Consider the following 19,541-nt stretch of genomic DNA (forward strand, 5'->3'; position numbering starts at 1 on the left):
CTCTACATCCGGCTCCCTGCTCAGCGGGGAATCTGCTTCTCCCTCTCCCTCTGCCTGCTGTTCCTGTGGCTTGGGCTCTCTCTCCTTCTGTCAAGTAAAAAAATAAAATATTTTGAAAAATTATAAAAAGCCATGCAACTCAAAGAATTACGTGAGTGAAAATGACAAATGTCTTTGTAGACGAAAACACAAGAACCGAGAAATACATGACAACATACTCAGCTTCATCATTAATCCACAAATACAAAAGTCATCCTAATGTGATACCTTTACACTCATCAAAGTGACCAACCCCGCCCCCAAAAGCCCAGCAATTCTAAGAACATCCCAATACCACATGTTATGAAGTAAGGCAATGGGACTCACCTACATTGGTAGTGGGATGGTAACCTGCTAGAATTTCTCAGTAGGGCAATTTAGTACTGTCTATAAAATTGGAGGACTAGTTCCCTCTTATTTCCGACTCCCTAACAGTTCTGTCTTTAAGATTACCCTGGATAAATTCTTGTGCAGGTGCATAAAGAGAAATTCAGGGGTACCTGGGTGACTCAGTGGGTTAGAGCCTTTGCCTTTGGCTCAGGTCATGATTCCAGGGTTCTGGGATCGAGCCCTGAGTCAGGCTCTCTGCTCCTCGGGTATCTTGCTTCCCCTCCTCTCTCTCTGCCTGCCTCTCTACTTGTGATCTCTGTCTGTTAAATAAATAAAAATAAAGTCTTAGGGCGCCTGGGTGGCTCAGTGGGTTGGGCCGCTGCCTTCGGCTCAGGTCATGATCTTGGGGTCCTGGGATCAAGTCCCGAGTCGGGCTCTCTGCTCAGCAGGGAGCCTGATTCCTCCTCTTTCTCTCTCTGCCTGCCTCTCTGCCTACTTGTGATGTCTCTCTGTCAAATAAATAAAATAAAAAATCTTTAAAAAAAATAAAGTCTTAAAAAAAAAAAGAGAGAGAGAACCTTTACACCTTTTCCAACCACTGTTGAGGGGAAGCAAATGGAGGTTCATCTCCAGGAAAATGGATAAATTGTAGTGTATCTGTTTAATGAAGTGCTATTTTTCAGCTGTACTATTTAATGAGCGACAGCTACATTCTCACGGACATAATGTGTGCAAAAACAAGGTTACAGAATCCGTGCGATATGATTGCATTTGTATGAAGATTCAGAAGCATGCGAGACTAAAGCAATTGGTCAAATAAGCCTTCACTGTTACTGTATAATTTGTACTTTGTAATATCTGGTTATTGCATGGTTCGTTAAGCTTCAGGCTAACAGAAAATTAAGCATTAACTATGGTGCCAGGGGGAAAAAATCTGCGAAGTCAAAACGTTTAAAAATCCATCTGCAAGTTTTTAGTATATCTCCGTGTAGGAAATTGGAGAGATCATCTTAGGTTATCTTTAAAATGCCGTCGGGGATGCCGACTTCATCCTGAATTCCGTCCTCCCGCGGGCCACCCGAGCCTGACATGCGGTCCCCTATGCGCGTTAACTGGCCGTGACACCTGTCTGAGCGCCAGGCGCCCGCTGCATGCCTAGGCCACCAAAGTGTGCTGTGTGGACGCTGTCACTGCAGAAGGCAGAGCGACATGTCCAGGGCGCAGATCTCAGCGCTGGTGTTCGGCGTCGGAGGGTTTGGAGCTCTCGTCGCGGCCACCGCCTCCAATGAGTGGAAAGTGACCACGCGAGCATCCTCGGTGATAACGGCCACTTGGGTTTACCAGGGTCTGTGGATGAACTGCGCAGGTAACGCGTTGGGTTCTTTCCATTGCCGACCGCACTTTACTATCTTCAAAGTAGAAGGTAAATATAATGGCTTTGTTTGGGGGTGCAAGTAAACTGTCACTTTTGCCCTCGCTGTGCCGAAGCGGCTGCATCCGGCCGGCTGTTAACTCTGTGAACACTGAGCGTCTCAGTCAAGGGCCGGGCATGGCCTGGGAGGGGGTGACCAGTCTGAACGTGGCCCGAAGGGACGTCATCCCCGGGAAAGGGGATCAGGCCACGGCTCTTCTGCAGATAACGACTGCGTTGAGGGATAGACTCCAAGGGACAGGCTACAAGTGGCTGTTTTATGCGTCTATTCTTAAAGATTCATTGATTTATTTTAGAGAGAGAGTGTGTGTGTGTGTGTGAGTGTGCAGGGAGGGGGGACAGAAGGAGAGAGAGAGAGAGAGAGAGAGAGAGAATCTCAAGCCGACTCCCTGTTGAACCCCTGAGCACAGAGCCTGGAGCCTAACGTGGGGCTCGATCTCACCACCCCGAGATCATGACATGAGATGAAATCAAGAGTCGGCTGCTTAACCAACTGAGCCCCCAGGCGCCCCGCAGAAATGACTCTTTTAAAAGCTCTTTTCAGTTTCATGGAGGGTTTTATAGACAGGTATGTGCACATCTAATACACACACATATACACATGTACACATACCTATTATCAGTGAATCCTATGTTATCCCATATTCCTATATTTCCTTGGCCGACTGAGCATGAGGTACTTACACACACGAGCAGAAGCGTAGACGAATATTCATGTACATATTTAGGGCATTAGGAGCTTATGACTGGAAAGACAGTGCTGAGGAAAGAATTCTGTTTACAGAGGGGTTTCTATTTTTTTTTAATCATATTGAATGATAACATAGCAGAGCAAGAAGAATTTCAAAAGTAGCTCATGAACTTTACCTTTTTGTTACTTGGTATTATTTATTTTAAAAAAATGTGTAAGCAAGCATTCATCATTTCACCTGTTAGAAACTCTATTACAAGTATATGCTTCTTAGAGAGGGAGTTTTTTTTTCTTTAAAGGCATTTTCATACCTCAGGATACCTCCAGGGAAACAACTGTTTGCTTTCATGTCGTTATAAGAATCACTATCTGCCTCTGCTTTCTGTCTTTTCGATGTGTTTGCAAATCTGCCGTAAGCTGTGGGTTTATTAGGTTAAAAATCGCCCATTGATATTTTATGAAATAGAGTCTTTTCGCAGCCAAATGGCAAAACTGTACCTTGGCCCCAGTAAAGAAAATGAAAGAAAATGTTAACTAGGAAGTTACTAAAGCATAATGTTTTATGGGATTTTGTGTAAAGTATTCACGTCATTAGAGCACAATTCATGCTAAAGAATGAAGAGAGAATATTTAGTTAAAGTCAGGAGAATTCTAAAGATAAGCAATGGACGGGGCGCGTGGGTGGCTCAGTGGGTTAAAGCCTCTGCCTTCGGCTCAGATCATGATCCCAGGGTCTAGGAAATAGAGCCCCGCATCGGGCTCTCTGCTCAGCGGGGAGCCTTCTTCCCTTCCTCTCTCTCTGCCTGCCTCTCTGCCTGCTTGTAAATTCTGTCTGTCAAATAAATAAATAAGATCTTTAAAAAAAAAGAAAAGACAGGGCGCCTGGGTGGCTCAGTGGGTTAAGCCGCTGCCTTCGGCTCAGGTCATGATCTCAGGGTCCTGGGATCGAGTCCCGCATCAGGCTCTCTGCTCAGCAGGGGCCCTGCTTCCCTTCCTTCTCTCTCTGCCTGCCTCTCTGCCTACTGTGATCTCTCTGTGTCAAATAAATAAATAAAATCTTTAAAAAAAAAAAAAAGAAAAGACAAGCAATGGACATGTTCAGGCTCAGAGAGCCCACTTAGGCGCTCAAATAACAAACTTTCCTGAACAGCCAATCAAAGAATCAGGGTTATATTTCTTATAAATATTTATATTTATATTGTAAATATTTATGTTTATATATATGTATTTATATTCTAAATATTTATATTTACGAGTCCCAACGTGTAAACTTACTTTGGGCTATTTCAGAACTGCTCCTTCTCCTCTGGAAGGTTTCGCTAGGTACAAAGGAAAATTGTAGAAGGAGAGGAGGGTTGTGGGGACCATGGCGCTGTTCCGCACATCTCTGTGGTTCTTCCTTCTCCATGGCCTCTGTGGCCCACTCCCATCTTGGGCAGCACGTGAAAGTTATGTCACGTGGGTAAGTGTAGTTCTTTGTTCTTTACTAGGTTCATTTTTTTTTTAAGGAGAAAAAAATTTTTTTTAAGTAATCTCCATATCCAATGTGGGGCTCAAACCCACAACCCTGAGGTCAAGAGTCACATGCTTTACTGACTGAGCCAGCGAGGCACCCCTACCGGGTTCATCTTTTTTTTTTTTTTTTAATATTCTAAATCTTTTTTTAAGTTTTTTTAAGATTTTATTTATTTATTTGACAGACAGAAATCACAAGCAGGCAGAGAGGCAGGCAGAGAGAGAGAGAGGAGGAAGCAGGCTCCCTGCTGAGCAGAGAGCCCAATGCAGGGCTTGATCCCAGGACCCTGAGATCATGGCCTGAGCCGAAAGCAGAGGCTTAACCCACTGAGCCACTCAGGCGCCCCTTTAATTTTTTTTAAAGGAATTTATTTATTTGGGAGAATGAGCAAGAGAGGGAACACGAGCAGGGAGAGGGAGAAGTTGACTCCTCTGCCAAACAGGGAGCCTGAAGCAGGGCTCGATCCCAAGCCCCTGGGATCATGACCTGAGCCGAAGGAAGACACTTAACGTACTGAGCCATCCAGGCTCAGCCCCTTGGTTCATCTTTTAAAAAAAAATTTTTTTTGTCTTATTACCCTTTGTTCTGTATTCCTTAATGAAACCCAGCTATTTGAAAAATTGACATTCAAAGTTAGCTCCAAAATGGCTAAAGAACAGTGGTAAATTTCCGTAGGACTCCAATAGCTGCTTCCCCAAATGTATCTTAGAAAACAGGGAGTAACATATTCCAGTTACTATATAGTTCCCCCCTTAAAATTTTATCCACCTTGATTCTGCTTTTCTAGATTAAAGATAATGCGTTCTCTATCTGCTGTGTCCCCTGCACACAAGAGGTAATTTGAAAATACGGTCCACGGACAATGCTGTGATGAGAACATGTAAAATTAATTTAACATAATCTCTCCCTGTTCTTCATCCTGAATCAAAATCTTTATAAAACAAATAAGTTGCTACAGAAATCTATTTTCAATACCAGGAACACTGATTCATGTTTCCAAAGGAAACAGGGGCTCACATCGGGGTTTCCTCATTCACATGGAATTGTTGCTGCTGATTTTCCTTGACTCTTGTTGGAAAACAGAGCAAGGGGGGTGTTGGGACAGCGTGCCAGTGGGCTCTCTGAGGTCACAATCATTCCAAATCAAGAACAGAACTCAGAGCCAGTGAGGAATGAAAATGGATATATCGCGTTGGAAAATAAGGAACTACTTAAGCCTGCGATGTCAGTCTGAGACAAATCTTCTTAGACTTAGGTGAGATTAAGTCTCCTCGAAGAAAGAAAAACAGAAAATCTTTGAGCTGCCAGGGTTTTCGTTTGTTTGTTTGTTTTGGGCCTTGCTGTTACGTAACCTCACTGCCGGCGTCATACCTTCTTGCTACGACCCCTCTCGGATGTCTCAGTACAGCTGTGGCGTTTTAGGGACTCGTGTAGGTTAATAGTGACTAGAGTCTTGAAAGATTGGCTGTGAGCCAGACGGTCTCTGACAAGAAGCATTTACAGTTACAGTGAAAAATACAGGCCTCTTTGACGATCGTTCTGTGGAATGAATTTGAGGAAAACACCCCAGGGACACTTTTAATTCTGTCCCCCTTGTGGCCTGCCAGCTGCTTGACTTGATTTCATAAAGCCTGTCCGTGTCCTGAGGTACAGGACCCACCACGGGCTATATCTCTAGTTCTGTCATGTTTTGTCCTTCTCTCGTGTCACCGTTAATAGCGGAATTTCAACTGTGAAAGCCAAATGTCTCTCCGAGGGAGGGAAGCAGTCATTTCTGACAGGGAACGCTGGGTTCAGAAAGCATGGCTACAAGGAGCGGCACTGGGGTCACCTCGAAGACAGGGACCCAGACCATGAGGTTCTCCTTGTGCTCCTGTCACCCAGGGGGCTCTGGATATTTGCAACATGGCTGAACAACAAAATAGTGAATGAGACAGATGGTTCCTGATGAGGGCAAAACTGTACTCATGGAGTGGTGTGACTGGAGTGATTTAGGATATGGACTCAGGCAACAAAAAGGAAGATCACTGAATTGTGATTCAGCAGACCAAACTTCAAACTCTGACTTTTTTTTTTAAGATTTTACTTATTTGACAGAGAGAGAGCACAAGCCGGGGAGCAGCAGAGGGAGAAGCAGGCTCCCCACTGAGAGGGAACCCAACATGGGGCTCGATCCCAAGACCCTGGGATCGATCAAGGCAGATGCTTAACCAACTGAGCCACCCAGATGCCCCAAACTCTGACTCTTTCATTAACTAGCTGCAAGACCTTGACTTTGCCAATGAATCTCCGTGTCTCATTCATAAATTTCTTTCTCCATAAATTGAGAGCTGGACTCCCAGAGCCCCTCGAAGTATCTTCCAACCTGAAGTTCAATTCCAGGGCTTTGCAGGGCTTCACCACCTTGCGGTAGTTCACGGAAGAATTACAACTGTAAAAGGCTCCTTTGATGTAATTTCTCATGAGATTAGTCCTTCTTTTTCTCCCGTTATCTATTATCTTAGCTGGCTTCCTGTGTTCCTGTTTAGAATCTTATCTGCATCTGGGTGGAGATAAGTTTAAATGACCTCAAATGACTCAGTGAGTAATGACCAAGTAGAGATGCCAGGATTTCAGTGGAATGAAACCAAGCGCTGTTCTAGAAGCCGGCAGTCAAATGCTGGCTGCCTGCAGGAGCGTGGACCTTCTCTCCTCCCTACCTGTCTCCTCTACCTCTCTCCCCCCCACCCCCATCCCCTTAACAGTCGTGCCATAGAAGTGGGGGTAAAAAGAGCACCTGGGTAGTTCAATTGGTTAAGCGTCTACCTTCGGCTCAGGCCATGGTCCCTGGTCCTGGGTTCGAGCCCCGCATTGGGCTCCCAGCTCAGGGGAGAGCCTGTTTCTCCCCCTGCTTCTCCCCTGAGCATGGTCTATGTCAATAAATAAATAAAATCTTAAAAAAAAAAAAAAAAAAGAATGGGGGGGATAAAGGAATGGCATGTGCTAGGGAAGTTTTCCGAGGATGTTTATGCACATATAGAGAACAGCTGGGAGCCATCCGAGGTCCTAACCAGATTTCTTGCTGGTTGACATGTGTGACTTAGTCTATGATTAGGTAACAGTAAACACAATGCAAACAGTGGTAATAAATAGATGAAAACTAATTACCTTACCAGTGAGGGAAAACTGACTTCAGTAATTTAAATCCTTCCAAAATATTTCACAAATAACATGTTTCATAGATCTCCGCACTCTTGGAAGGCATTTCCCTTTCATCTCAGGAGAGGTATCCGTTTGCTAAGATTCTGACTGCTTTCTGAGATTCAGTTTCATTCGTTAAAGCTGAAGCTGGGGAGCCTGGGTGGCTCAGTAGATTAAGGGTCCTGGGATCAAGTCCCATATCGGGCTCCTGGCTCCTCGAAGGAGGCGGAGAGCCTCCTTCTCCCTCTGCCTGCCCCACCCCCGCTTCTGTTCACTCTCTCCATCTCTCTCTCTGACAAACGAATAAATAAACAAAATCTTTAAAAAAGTAAAATAAAACTAAAGTTAATTTTAATTTCCAGTTTATTTTCTTGCCATATTCCAAGTGCATATACAGTTATTTAAAATCGTATAGAAAAACTCAAGTTTCGTCTTTGGCAGTTTTTACCCCCGAAATAAGCCCAAGAAACATTTGACATGTTTTGGCCCCAACAAAAAAATGACATAATTTCATATGCATACTGATGATGAGATAGGTGAATTGTATTTTCACAGTAGAATCTGGCACCATGAGCCACCATAAAATTGTCTCTCTGCCAAGAGCAATGGAATGCGTAGTGCCGGTAGGTGCCCATGTTGTGGTGAAGATGGCCCTGGAGCCAAAGCAGCCAGGATTCGAGAATTCTACGTCCCTAGGGTGCAGGGTGTTCCTTCCTGGAAGCCACGGAGATTTCCGAACACTGAATCTCCATTAATAGTCTCCCTGGGGCCAGAACCTTATCTGATCCATCTCAGTGTCCTTGGTGCCTACCGCTGGGGCTGGGTCCTAGAGGCCCTCGAGAAAGGTTTGTGGATGGAACAAATGGAAGACGTTGTTCATGGAGTTAAATTGCAACATTTAATAGATGCAGAGGGAATCTCCTATCGTGTCACCAACTCTGCCAGAGGGAGAAGGCCCTAGGGAGGTGCTTGAATGGAGAAGAGCCCTGCATGTTTTTTATGAGATGCAAGAGGCATTTTTCAAGACACATACTGATTTTTTTTTAACGATTTTATTTATTTGATAGAGAAAGAGCCCGAGCACACAAGCAGGGGAGGGGCAGAGGAAGGAGAAGCAGGCTCCTTCCCTGAGCAGGGAGCCCAACACATGGCTCGATCCCAGGACCCCAGGATCATGACCTGAGCAACAGCACTAAATTGACTGAGTCACCCAGGCGCCCCAAGACACATACTGATTTAGAGCCTTGCTTCTTCAACGATGGTCCTCAGACTAGCCGCATCTGCATTACTTGAGAGCTTACTAGAAACATGGGATCTTGGCTCTGCACAGACCTACTGAATCAAAACCTGCATTTGAACAACATCTCCAGGTGTCTCTTATCAGATTAAAATTTTGAGAAATCCTTCCTCTTTAGGGCTTGGACTTTGGATTTAATGGACTCACTATTTACTAAATAAGGGTTTTAATTTCCCTGGGCTTCAATTTTCTTACCTGCTAGATGGTGATTAACCAAGATAGCAGAGGAAAATGCGTTGTTCAATGCCAGGCAGAGACGCTCAGCAGAGGGTAGCATTCATCCCTGTGAGTAGGTCTTTCAGCGCCGAGAGACGCCAAGAGAGCTCACATCTCGATCGTGGTGGGGGTGACTATTACTTTTGTTCCATCAATTTGTTTCCAGCCAGAACCACTGTAGCTGCTTCCTGGGATCTGAAGCCTGGAAGACGGGAGCCTCTGAACCCTAGGTCGTATTTATGATATTGCAAAGAACACTGTGCTCACCAGACACACACTGTTTATGCTTAGGATTTATTAGACCCCATAGGGTGAGACCGGGCTGCATTCCGAAGTCAGGTTCTCCCTACGCATGTGGGGATCTGTTCGTTACAACTGTCACAGGTTGCACCTGCTGGAAATGCAGAGAAAAAAAATCCACTTTCTGCTCGCCTCATTGAGAAAGAGCTGCACCAAACCAAGGCTAGGCAGCCAAAAAAAGGATAAAGATTTACTCAAATATTGCTAGCCTCAAAGACTGGGAAAAACTCTGTGACAGTTTAATATATTGATTTGAATCACATTCACATTTTACAAAGTGCTTTCACGTAATTATGTTTTTTCAAAAGATGGCAGTCTGTAGCCCCCATTATGTGGGCAAAATCACTGAGGCTCACAGGGGAACGTATTTATAGCTTTGTATGGTCGTCTACAGATTTTTGAGGGAAATATTCAGCATTTTGTACTAGCTCCCAAACCGGTTTGAGTCCCAGATCTGCTGCTAATTTTTTTTAAAGCATTTATACAGGTTTTTGGAAAATAAATCAGTTTATCATATACTCAAATGTATGCATGACTTTCTCATAGGACTTCTTTCTTGGTCTTCTGTAGTTTTTGTTTTCTAATAGAGCGTCTCCTGCCCTCTTTAGTCCAGATTTTATAACTGCATTTAGGAAAGAGATCTAATTCTATAGCATTCTATTGCTTGGTGAAAATAGGTCATTATTGCCATTTCTGGCAGAGACGGTTGACAGGAAACAGGACAGGAAATGATGTAATGATTCCAGAATTGTGTATTTCCCCTATGCCCTGCTGTTTGGGGAATGACCTTACAGCTAACCAGGAACTTGCCACGAATCCTTGTATGACCTTGTGTAAGTCACTGAAATTCACTTTGTTCCCCTTTCTTACCTACAGGATGAGGAGGACGGGATGGAGGACATCTAGTTAATACCTCAAAAGTTTGTGGAATGATCAAGAAACATAGTCCTATTACACGAAATAGACTTTTGTTGTTGTTGTTGTTGTTAAGATTTACTTGTTTATTGGAGGGAAAGAGAGAGAGAGAGCACGAGCAGGGGGAGCAGCAGAGGGTGAGGGAGAAGCAGACCCCCTGCTGAGATCATGCCCTGAGCTGAAGGCAGACCCTTAACCATCTGAACCACTCAGACACAGACTAGAATGTTTTAAAATGTACCTGGGGGCGCCTGGGGGGCTCAGTGGGTTAGGTGTCTGCCTTCAGCTCCGGTCAAGATCCCAGGGTCCTGGGGTCGAGCCCCGAATCTGGTTCCTTGCTGGGCATGGGAGTCTGCTTCTCCCACTTCCCCTGCCTGTGTGCTCACACATACACTCTCTCTCTCTCCTCTCTGTCAAATAAACACTAAAATATTTTATGAATAGATAGATAGATAGATAGATAAAATGTTGGGATCTGTTTTAGTCCAGGACAGTAAGACACACAGACCCAGAATGCTGTCATGAAGGAAGAAGTTTTTAAACTCACAGACCCCTAGAAGCTGGAGGCCGGTTCCCCACACCGGGCCACTGGGGAAACCCCAGAGCCAGTGGGGGTGGCAGGAGTGAGAGGAAACCCTGGCCAACACCTTCACTGTGGTTTTCCCTGGGAAGGCTCAGCAGGTTCGGGACTGGCTAGCCTGAACCACCTCAGCGGGCTCTGGGGTAGGGGCTACATGGTCTGTACCCGGCCCGGGCGAGGGAGGGGGGGTGGGATTGGGGAAAGGGGGGTTTGGGACCCAGGAAGAGGCTCTCGTTGTGTGCAGGCTTGACAGAGAAGGTAGTTGATAGGTGTGGGTGTTGGGTGTGTTGATTTGCATTTGAAAGGTGACGTGATCATTAGCCCTGGGCTGGGGGGCAGTCTGGGGATGCCCAGAGCACAGCGTGAATTCTCCTTTGGTGTTTGCACAGGTAGGGGAGCGAGGCGAGTGCTGGGTTCTTCCACATCTCCTTAAGGCTTCACTTGCTCGTCTAATCTTCAGGATTTGTTTTCTCCTGTAAATATTTTGTGTGGAAAGGGGTCGGGTTTATTTTTCACAGGGTTCACTGCTCCTTGGTCGGCTTGTTGCCCAGCGGACCATACGTACCACAGATCAGCTCTCTCCAGTGTCCTCTGTCCCTGCCTTCGACGACCTCCCCTCCCCGGGGAGACACACTCAGAGGACCCTTTCTGGGGACACCCTCTGCTGGAGCTGGTGATTTCAGAGCTCCCTGCTGCTCTGCCTTTTTCGGCCATTCCAGAACATTCAGAAAGCTCTACTGCTCTTCAATGAACTCGGGATAATTAAGCTGCCTTTCGGGGAGCCAGCTGGTTTCCCAGTTAGGCTTTGGCCAGGTTTTTTGTATGTATTACAGGAAAAATTGATTACCAAAGGTTGACAATTTGGCAAATGGCTGTGATGTTGTATTACAGCTACAAAGGAAGCCTGTGGGTAGTTAATTCAGTTAGTCACTAATGAGTGCCTTCATCAAAGCATTCATTAGGTTCCTGGCACAGAATATAGGTCTGGGGACGCAGTGAGGAAAAGGAAAGAAGCCTGTCCTCCGTGGGTGTGCTGACAATCATTTAGCGGACAATCAGCTCGGCGTGGTAAGTGCTACCTGGTGGTAAAGTTCAGGGAGCAGGCGGGCTTCCCAGGAGAACTAGCGCGGGGTCTGTCTGGAAAGACGGGTGGAAGTTGGCCAAAGAGAGAGACAGGGAGGGCGTTTCAGGCTCCGGGACTCATGCGGCTCGCACTTATTAACTGCCTGACTCTGGGCAAAATGTTTGACCCAGGAGCTCCTCCATCTGTAAAATGGGAATAATATCATCTCCTTCAGAGGGCGGTGGTGAGAATTAAGTGAGTCCCTCTGTGTAGAGCGTGTAGAGCCGTGTCTGGCCCGAAAGGTAAAGGTCTCAGAGCAGGAGGGGACCGAGGGCCTGAGCACCCGAGGGAACGGCATTGTGTAGGGGCTCAGAGTTGTGTGGGGAGATGGGAAAGATCAGCCTGCAGGTGTCGGGAAAGGGGAGCTTGCCAAGGGACCTTTAAGCTCTATGAAGAAGTGTTGACACTGTCTTGGAGGAGCTGGTGGCCCGCGTTTTCGAGAGATCCTGCTGTATTTCGTGTCAGAGCCAGAACCAGCGGGGCAGCAGGGGAACAGCCAAGGAAGATGGTTAGAGGCAGAACTGGTGAGCTCGCAGTGGAGTGACCTGTGAGGGATGAGAGGCATCAAGGTCGGCGCTGAGCGCCCCTTGCTGGAGACTTGATGAGCGCTGACAGAAAGTTCCTTGCAGAGCAGGTGGGAAGGTTAATTCCATCTAAGGTACCATTAATCGTATGAGAATGTCAGAATGAGGAGGGCAGTAAGCCCCTGCCTCCTATATTCTGTACTTAAATTGCATAGTGCTGGTGTCGGGCACCATATTTTAAGGGATGTGGACATAAACCACATTTGCTGATTCTAGAGGACGGTGACGTGGAGGATGAGGGGTTCTTGAGTTAAATTCACATGGGCAGTTATTTTTACTTGGAAAACAAAGAGGAAGACTGTGCTCAGGAGGGGGAGTGGGAAAGAGACAAGTAGCACCATTGGGTAAACTTTGCTATGGAATCAGATTTAGGGGCACTATGAAAAAGAAACTTCTTTGAGAGCGGCCCCAGAATGGAGGAGGTTGTCTCAGAAAGAACCGCCTAGAGGGGCGCATACGTGGCTTAGTGGGTTAAGCGTCTGACTCTTAGTCTGGGCTCAGGTCATGATCTCCGAGTCCTGAGATCAAGTCTCATGTTGGGCTCTGTGCTCAGCAGGAGTCTTCTTGAAAGTCTCTCTCCCTCTCCCCCAACTCTTGCACAGGCTCTCTCTTAAAAAAAAAAAAAAAAGAAGAAGAAGAAGAAAAAGAAAAAGAACTGGCTAGACGTATCCAGGGGAGGCTAATGATTCTCTGCTAAAACGGTAGTCCCAGAACTGGTTGGGAAGATAGAATAGGTCATCTCTAAAGCCATTTCTAGTTTGAAATCTGAGTTCTGTGAATGTGTCAAAAGAGAAATATTTCAGCACCAATCTTCCTGATTTGCTATTGACTTAAATACTTTTGGGCAATGCTCGGGCTCTGTGCTGAGCACTTGGGAACACAGCAATAAAGAAGAGACTTTGTCTTTGCCCTAGAACAGAACACTGTTTAAAGTAGGAAATGTTATATATGTTGTATTAATGTTATTGTATTTAAACCAACGTATTAATATATGTTAGAGTGAATTTAATTAATATATAATTCACCATCTAAATTGATGTTTTAAATGGTCCTGAGCAAACCCAAGGGATGCCACCTAACCCTTGCCAGGGAAGGAATGACTTCTAAGTCCAGGCATAAAGCTAGAGTGATGGAGGCTGGGGGATAGGAGAGATCAAGTCCTTCCTTTAATTAAATTTCTTTGGATCAATATTTTTGGTTCCCATGTACCAAATATAGTCCCTGTATAAAAACTAGACCAGCCATCCTGTTGGGAGACTGATTTTCTCCAGAACACAATATGTGGACTTTTGGCAAGAGAGGCAGAGGGAAATTAAGGCTGTTTTCTATCTTACTATAACCAGATGTTCTCATTTAATCCACCAGCAAATACTGAGCCAGTTTTATCTGGGAGTTTCAGCCCGCTCTGCAGGACTCCTACGACTGTCCCTACTAAACTGATTCTCTGCTGCGCGAGACCCTTCCTTGGCTCTGCGCCCTGGCTCTGCTTTGCTCGGCTCCCAAGTTCCTGGAGATCAGCTGATGCCCGCTCTCCTGTTTGAACTTGGACCTCAGACCCCTCGCTCTGTTCTGCGGGCTAATGTTTGGGTTCCAGGCAGTGGATCTGTCTTAGTCATGACCTTCCTGCCTGCTCTTTCCAGCCTGCCTGGCTGCTCAGTCCTGACCCACTGTCTTTCCTGATCCCCAAGCCCTGGACTCAGTTGATCTTCCTCCTGGTTCTGCTCCCTCCCCAGAACGTGCCCTTCTCCCACCCTCTTCCCCAGGAAGAACTACTGCAGTAGGTCTGCAAGCTCCTAGTCAGCAAACGGGCGTGCAACCGTTGGGCGTGGCCTTGGTAGGGGGTGGAGCCGCCAAGAGGGACCAGCAGACGCTATTCTAGAATTATCTGGGATCCATTTAGATCATCCGGGGAAATACCCATGTCATCCTACTGACAACCAGCCTCTCTCCCCGATTCAAGTTGGGACCGGCGGAGTTCTGAGCCTGACCCGTAGGTAGTGCTCTTCCCCTTGAACGTCCTATGCCGGCTGCAGCTCCGACTCTTTCCTGCAGGGGGCGCGCGGGTTCTCGTGGGGGCAGGGACGGCGCCTCCGCTTTGCGCTGCTCTTCCTGCTTCTGCTTCCCGCGCCTTTATTAAGGCTTCCTAGGACGGGTGGGGGTGGGGAGGGGTCGGCCCTTGCCCAGGGCGGCGAGCCATCCAGCCTGTGGTCCAGCTCCACTGGGGTTCTCAAGCCGATGCCCACTAGAGGGCTCACACCGCGTGGGCGCCCCCGTGCGGACGCCGCTGGTTCTGCAGGTGACCTCGCGTCTGCGCCATCCTCGCCAGGCAGGCACCTCTGCACATCCTCGCTCACGCGCACAGACTCACGTTCACCGTGCAGGGACACACGCACGGCGACACCCCTACGCCCAGGGGCAACCGCAGGCCCCGCACCAAACGCCACCCCCACCCCCGCTCACCATGCAGGACGCGGCACATACCAGCCGCCGCCGCTGGCAGAGTCCGAGGCCGGACTTGGAGACCAGGGTCTTCACGGACAGAAATGCGGGTCCGCAGGGCCGTGGTGGAGGGTGGGGGGCTCCGTGGGTTAGGGCTCCCACTCTTGATTTCGGTTACGTCATGATCTTGGGGTCGTGCGATGCCGCGCTGCGTGGGGCTCTGCACTCGGTGTGGAGTCCGGCTCAGATTCTCTCTCCCTCTCTCTGTCCCCCTCTCTCTGCTTACGCGCGTGTGTGTGTGTGTGTGTGTGTGTGTGCACGCGCACAGGCTCTTTCTCTCTCAAAAACAAAAAACAAAAAATGTGGATCTCCTGCACAGAAACGGTTGAAGATTTCTGCTCCTCAACACCAGAATAAGGAGCATTTCACCCTGGAACAGGGTCAGCAGAGAACATTTAGTTTCTGCCCTTGTCCTTACACAGCCCGGGAATACGAACACCCGCCATCACACGGTCCTCTTTGTCCACTAGGTGGACTCGAAACCGCCCTGCCTTCTTCCACATCTTCTCTGCTTGCTGAGTGTTCCCTCAGGTGACCTCTGGGGTCTGGCGCACACGGAGTCCTCCATCCCTCCTTTCCTGGCCTTCCCCCTCCCCTTTCCCCCCATCTTTTCAGAGCGCTGACCTTGAAGCTTGACTTCTTGGCCAAATCCCGGATCTGCCCTTAGTAGCTGTGTGACCTTGGTCTATTACTTAACCTCTCTGTTTCAGTTTCTGTATCTTTAAAATGAAGCTGATGATAGTATCTTCCCTATGAGAAAGGTTAGAGGAGGTGATATATGAGTTAGCTGTTATTGTCATGTGCTCCAAGCTACAATTCTAGCCTTCTATTTATTTTTTATTTTTAAATTTCATTGAAATCCTTATTTCTTTTTTTTTTTTTCTTTTTAAAGATTTTTATTTTTTTTTTTCAAGGAGGGGGGGGGGGGGGGGGGTGGGGGGAGCACAAGCAGGGGGAGTGAGAGAGGGAGAAGAAGGCTTCCCGCAGAGCAGGGAGCTGGATGTGGGGCTCCCTCCTGGGACCCTGGGATCATGACCTGAGCTGAAGGCAGAGGCTTAATTCTAGCCTTTTAAGACTGTTTGGAATCCTGACTTGGTCATCTTCATATTAGTCACTCTCCCAGCTTAGCATCTTCTAAAAACCTGCAGCATATTCCCTGTGGTCTCTGTGGGATTCCTTCTGTAGAGATGAAGACACCCGCCACCCTCCCCCTGCCCTAGAATTCCAAATTTGGGAGGATGACCGCACAGCCTCACTTCCTTGCTTTTTCCAAACTGTGGACTCCAGGCTTTCACGGAGCCTGCCTCTTTGGAATTCCGTGTCACTTCCCTTGTATGTTTCCGAGACCCTCCCTCCTCCTGACTTTCTCGCTTGTTTGGAGGAGACCACCACTCAGCTGGCCCCCTAGGCTGAAAGCCTGGGGTCACAGAACGCTCGCCTGCTGCTTCTTCAGAGCTCACATCGGGTCAGTTGCCGAGTTCTGTAGATCCCACCTGCACCGCTCTCCTCTTCTCCTGGTGGGGAGGAGCTCCTTTTTTTTTTTTTTTTTTTAAGATTTTATTTATTTATTTGACAAAGAGAGAGATCGCAAGTAGGCAGAGCAGCAGGCAGAGAGAGAGGCGGAAGCAGACTCCCTGCTGAGCAGAGAGCCCAATGCAGGGCTCGATCCCAGGACCCGGAGATCATGACCTGAACTAAAGGCAGAGGCTTAACCCACTGAGCCACCTAGGTGCCCTGGGAGGTGCTTCTCGTCTGGGCCTCAGCCTCCAGGGACTCCCTGCTGAACTAGATTGGGACCAGACATTAGAAAGACATGACTTTCTGCTCTGCCACTTGCTATAAGCAAGGCGATCCCAGGCTGCCCCAGAAAACCTGCAGAGGCCGAGCTTGGCCAGCTTCATCCTGGGCTTTATTCAGGTTCCTTCACGGAGCGCTTAATCTATGCCAAGCCTCACACTACACAGCACCTCATTTAACCCCCAGAGTGACCCTCTGAGGTAGGCTCTATAGTCACATTCATTCTAGAGCGGAAGTGACCAGAGTTTAGAGAAGTTCCGGAACTTGCTCAATTTCACGGCTAAGGCGGCGGCGGTGGCAGAATTCAAATGTCCGTCTGTGGCTCCTGAAGCCAGCAGACTGCCTACCCACCAAGGACCTCGTGGCGGGTTCCTGGCGAGAGGAACGCCCCACAGCCGTGCTCACGTCCTTCCCAGTCTCCCTGCTGCAACCAGATTGGACTTTATGCGGAATCTTTTTCCTCGTCTGTGCCTCTGCTCACGCTGTTTGTGGCTAATGCCTTTCCTCCCTACCCTCTGTGTCCTCCCTCTAATCTCCACCTCAGAGGCCACCTCTCATGCAAAGCCTTTTTCATCTTCTAACCAGAAGGGGCCTTTGTCTCCGTCCACGCATGTGGCACTTGGTACTTCCCTTGTTGTGATGTTGTCTCTCTGGCTTGTGTTGCCGTCACTCATGCACTTGTCCTCTCCCACCACGAGCTTATAAACCCCCCGAAAACAGAGACCGAGCAGTGTTTCTCTATCCCTTGCCTAGAAGGGGGCCCTGCACTAAATCTCCACTGTCTAGGTGCATGCTGAAAGAGGGAATATTTTGTTGGCTTGAATGAATTGCAAGCCTAGGACCACAGGGGCTGGTTCACCAACCCTGGTGTCGTAACTGAGTCTATCTGGATGGTTGCCAGGCCCACATTTCTCCTTCCTGTCTACAAGCACAGCGTGGGAGAAGTTGTAAAGCATCTTAGTAAACTGCTCCAAAATGACTGGGTCCAGTACGGTGCTTCTCGCTCTCAGGAATCATGCTGGCTCCTGGTGGGGGCTTCTTTGCTTAGGAAGCACTTGAACCCATCTCTTCAGTGATCTATTTTAGAATTTACCAGGCTGTTGCTACCCAGCTCACGGGGGCAATTTCTGGCATGTACCGTTTTGAAATCTGGGACCTTTCCTTAATCCCTAGGCTTCTCTCCGGTCTTGTTTTCCTTCCTTCTAAGATCACATCTGGCCCTTTCCTTCCGATGTTCACATCATGAAAACTCTTGGGACCATTCCCAGTGTTTCTCCTGGACCGTAGAAAACAGCCTCCCTTGGAGAGGTGAGCTGAGAAATCAGAATGTGATAAAAATGACTCTGATTATTCTGATCACTTGAAGGATTTTCTGTCCTCTGAGTGGTTCTGGGCTGAGTCCGCCTCTCGGTAATTAATGACTTTGAGATATGGATGTGGCTGCTGGTCTTGTCCATAAGTCATTCAGCCATGCATGACCACAGTCAGCAGAAAAAAACAGCCTCTCTAGCTCTCATCGGCCGGATTCCGAAGAGGGGCCAGACCGCTGGCCATTTCTGCTAGGGCTCAAGTCTCTGTGTTACGGGCTATGCAGTAGAAAGTGCAAGGTTGACATAACGTGCCATTCCCTGAAAGGAGCCTAAATTATAAGCACCAACTTTCTCTAGATAGCCGAGTGCCATTTGGGTTATCTGTGTTACAAAACAGGTCTGAGGATGATTGCTTTGGAAAAAGTCCTGCTTTTAGGTGTCTTACTTTAAGTCGCGACGAGGAGTGGAAATCATTTTCTAACAATAAGTTATTTCCTTCCTGGGATTTTTTTTTTTTTCCTGTCAGGATTTTCCCCAACCACACCACACCCCCAGTTTCACTGCCCCTCCTTAGCTTCTTAAAATACTTGGGACGATCTTTTATTACTAACTTAGCTCACGGGTCTTCTCTTCCAGTGTATAAATCTTGACTCTTCCCGTAATCGGTATGCATGTATGCAGGTATGTTATTTCTTACTCTGTAACCTCTCTTAGCTCTCATATCTTTGGTTTTATTTTTCCCATGTGTAAAAGTTGTGCTCTGTACTACAGCAAGCTGTGCAGACCGATGCTATCATTTAATGTTTATGCCCCAGTTCAAGTGCAGCCCAGGCAGGAACCAGACTTTTTCAGGGGCCCCGCTCTCCATATTTCTGACGGTTCCTGCTGATACTGACAATGATCTTCTCAGCTACCTGCTGTTATCCTATGTTTGCTATGGGGATATGGCTTCTAGAAGAGCCCCCCCCCCCCCCCCGCCCACCTCTCCCAACAACGCTGCGGGGCATAGGCTCCTCCCACTTAGAATTCCAGGGTTAGCCGTTCTCCCTCAAGGTCATATTTCCACTACTGCTGGCCTTGGATGTCCCTGTCTCTATGCTGTCTCCTTCTCTCCTCCTTGTGTTAACTGCAGAGAGACTGTCCCAAGGATCCCAAGCCTGGTTGCAATTTCAGTTCACCTGTGGGTAGGTGTTTCCCACAATATGCGAACTCAGCCAGGATGGTGAAGTCAGGATAATAGTGGGCCAGGACCCCGCAGTCCTCTCTGATACTTCAAAGAAGGCTGATCCTGGGACCGGGTCATGGCCTCAGGCTCCTCTCTCTCTCTCTCTCTCTCTCTCAATCTCTCTCCCCACCCTTTTTGGGGATTGATTGCAGGCTGGGAAGGAAAATAGTGCCCATTCTGCAGTCTGGCCTCATCTCAGAGGTTCAGGGATGATGGTAGTAGAGGGGCGGTGTGGGCATGTGGACAGACAAGAGGGGGTGTGGGGATGTAAGAAGGCGGTCCGGTGCCAGTTCCTTTCAGAAAACTCAACTCCAGTGAGAATTTGAGAATGCGAATAGGTATTGATGGCAAAGATGTTATCCAGCTCTGTAGGCACTATGCAATTTTCTTTTTTATTTTATTTTAAAGATTGTATGTATTTATTTGACAGACAGAGATCACAAGTAGGCAGAGAGGCAGGCAGGGGTCGGGGGCATGCTCCCTGCTGAGCAGAGAGCCCGATGCGGA

General features: G+C 47.7%; 1 protein-coding gene across 2 annotated transcripts in view; it reads left to right on the plus strand.

The window, feature by feature from the left end:
* Positions 1-1,329: 1,329 nt before the first annotated feature.
* The window catches only part of CLDN10 (claudin 10), a 127,885-nt gene continuing 109,673 nt past the window's right edge, over positions 1,330-19,541 (plus strand). The window contains exon 1 of one of the 2 annotated variants that reach the window (XM_059377849.1): positions 1,330-1,792. In XM_059377849.1, coding sequence (XP_059233832.1) covers positions 1,579-1,792 — 214 coding nt within the window. In that variant the 5' untranslated portion in view covers positions 1,330-1,578. The remainder of the gene's footprint in view (positions 1,793-19,541) is intronic. The other variant, XM_059377850.1, reaches the window with a different exon arrangement.

The sequence above is a fragment of the Mustela nigripes genome, chromosome 15, assembly GCF_022355385.1.
Source record: "Mustela nigripes isolate SB6536 chromosome 15, MUSNIG.SB6536, whole genome shotgun sequence".
NCBI lineage: Eukaryota > Metazoa > Chordata > Mammalia > Carnivora > Mustelidae > Mustela > Mustela nigripes.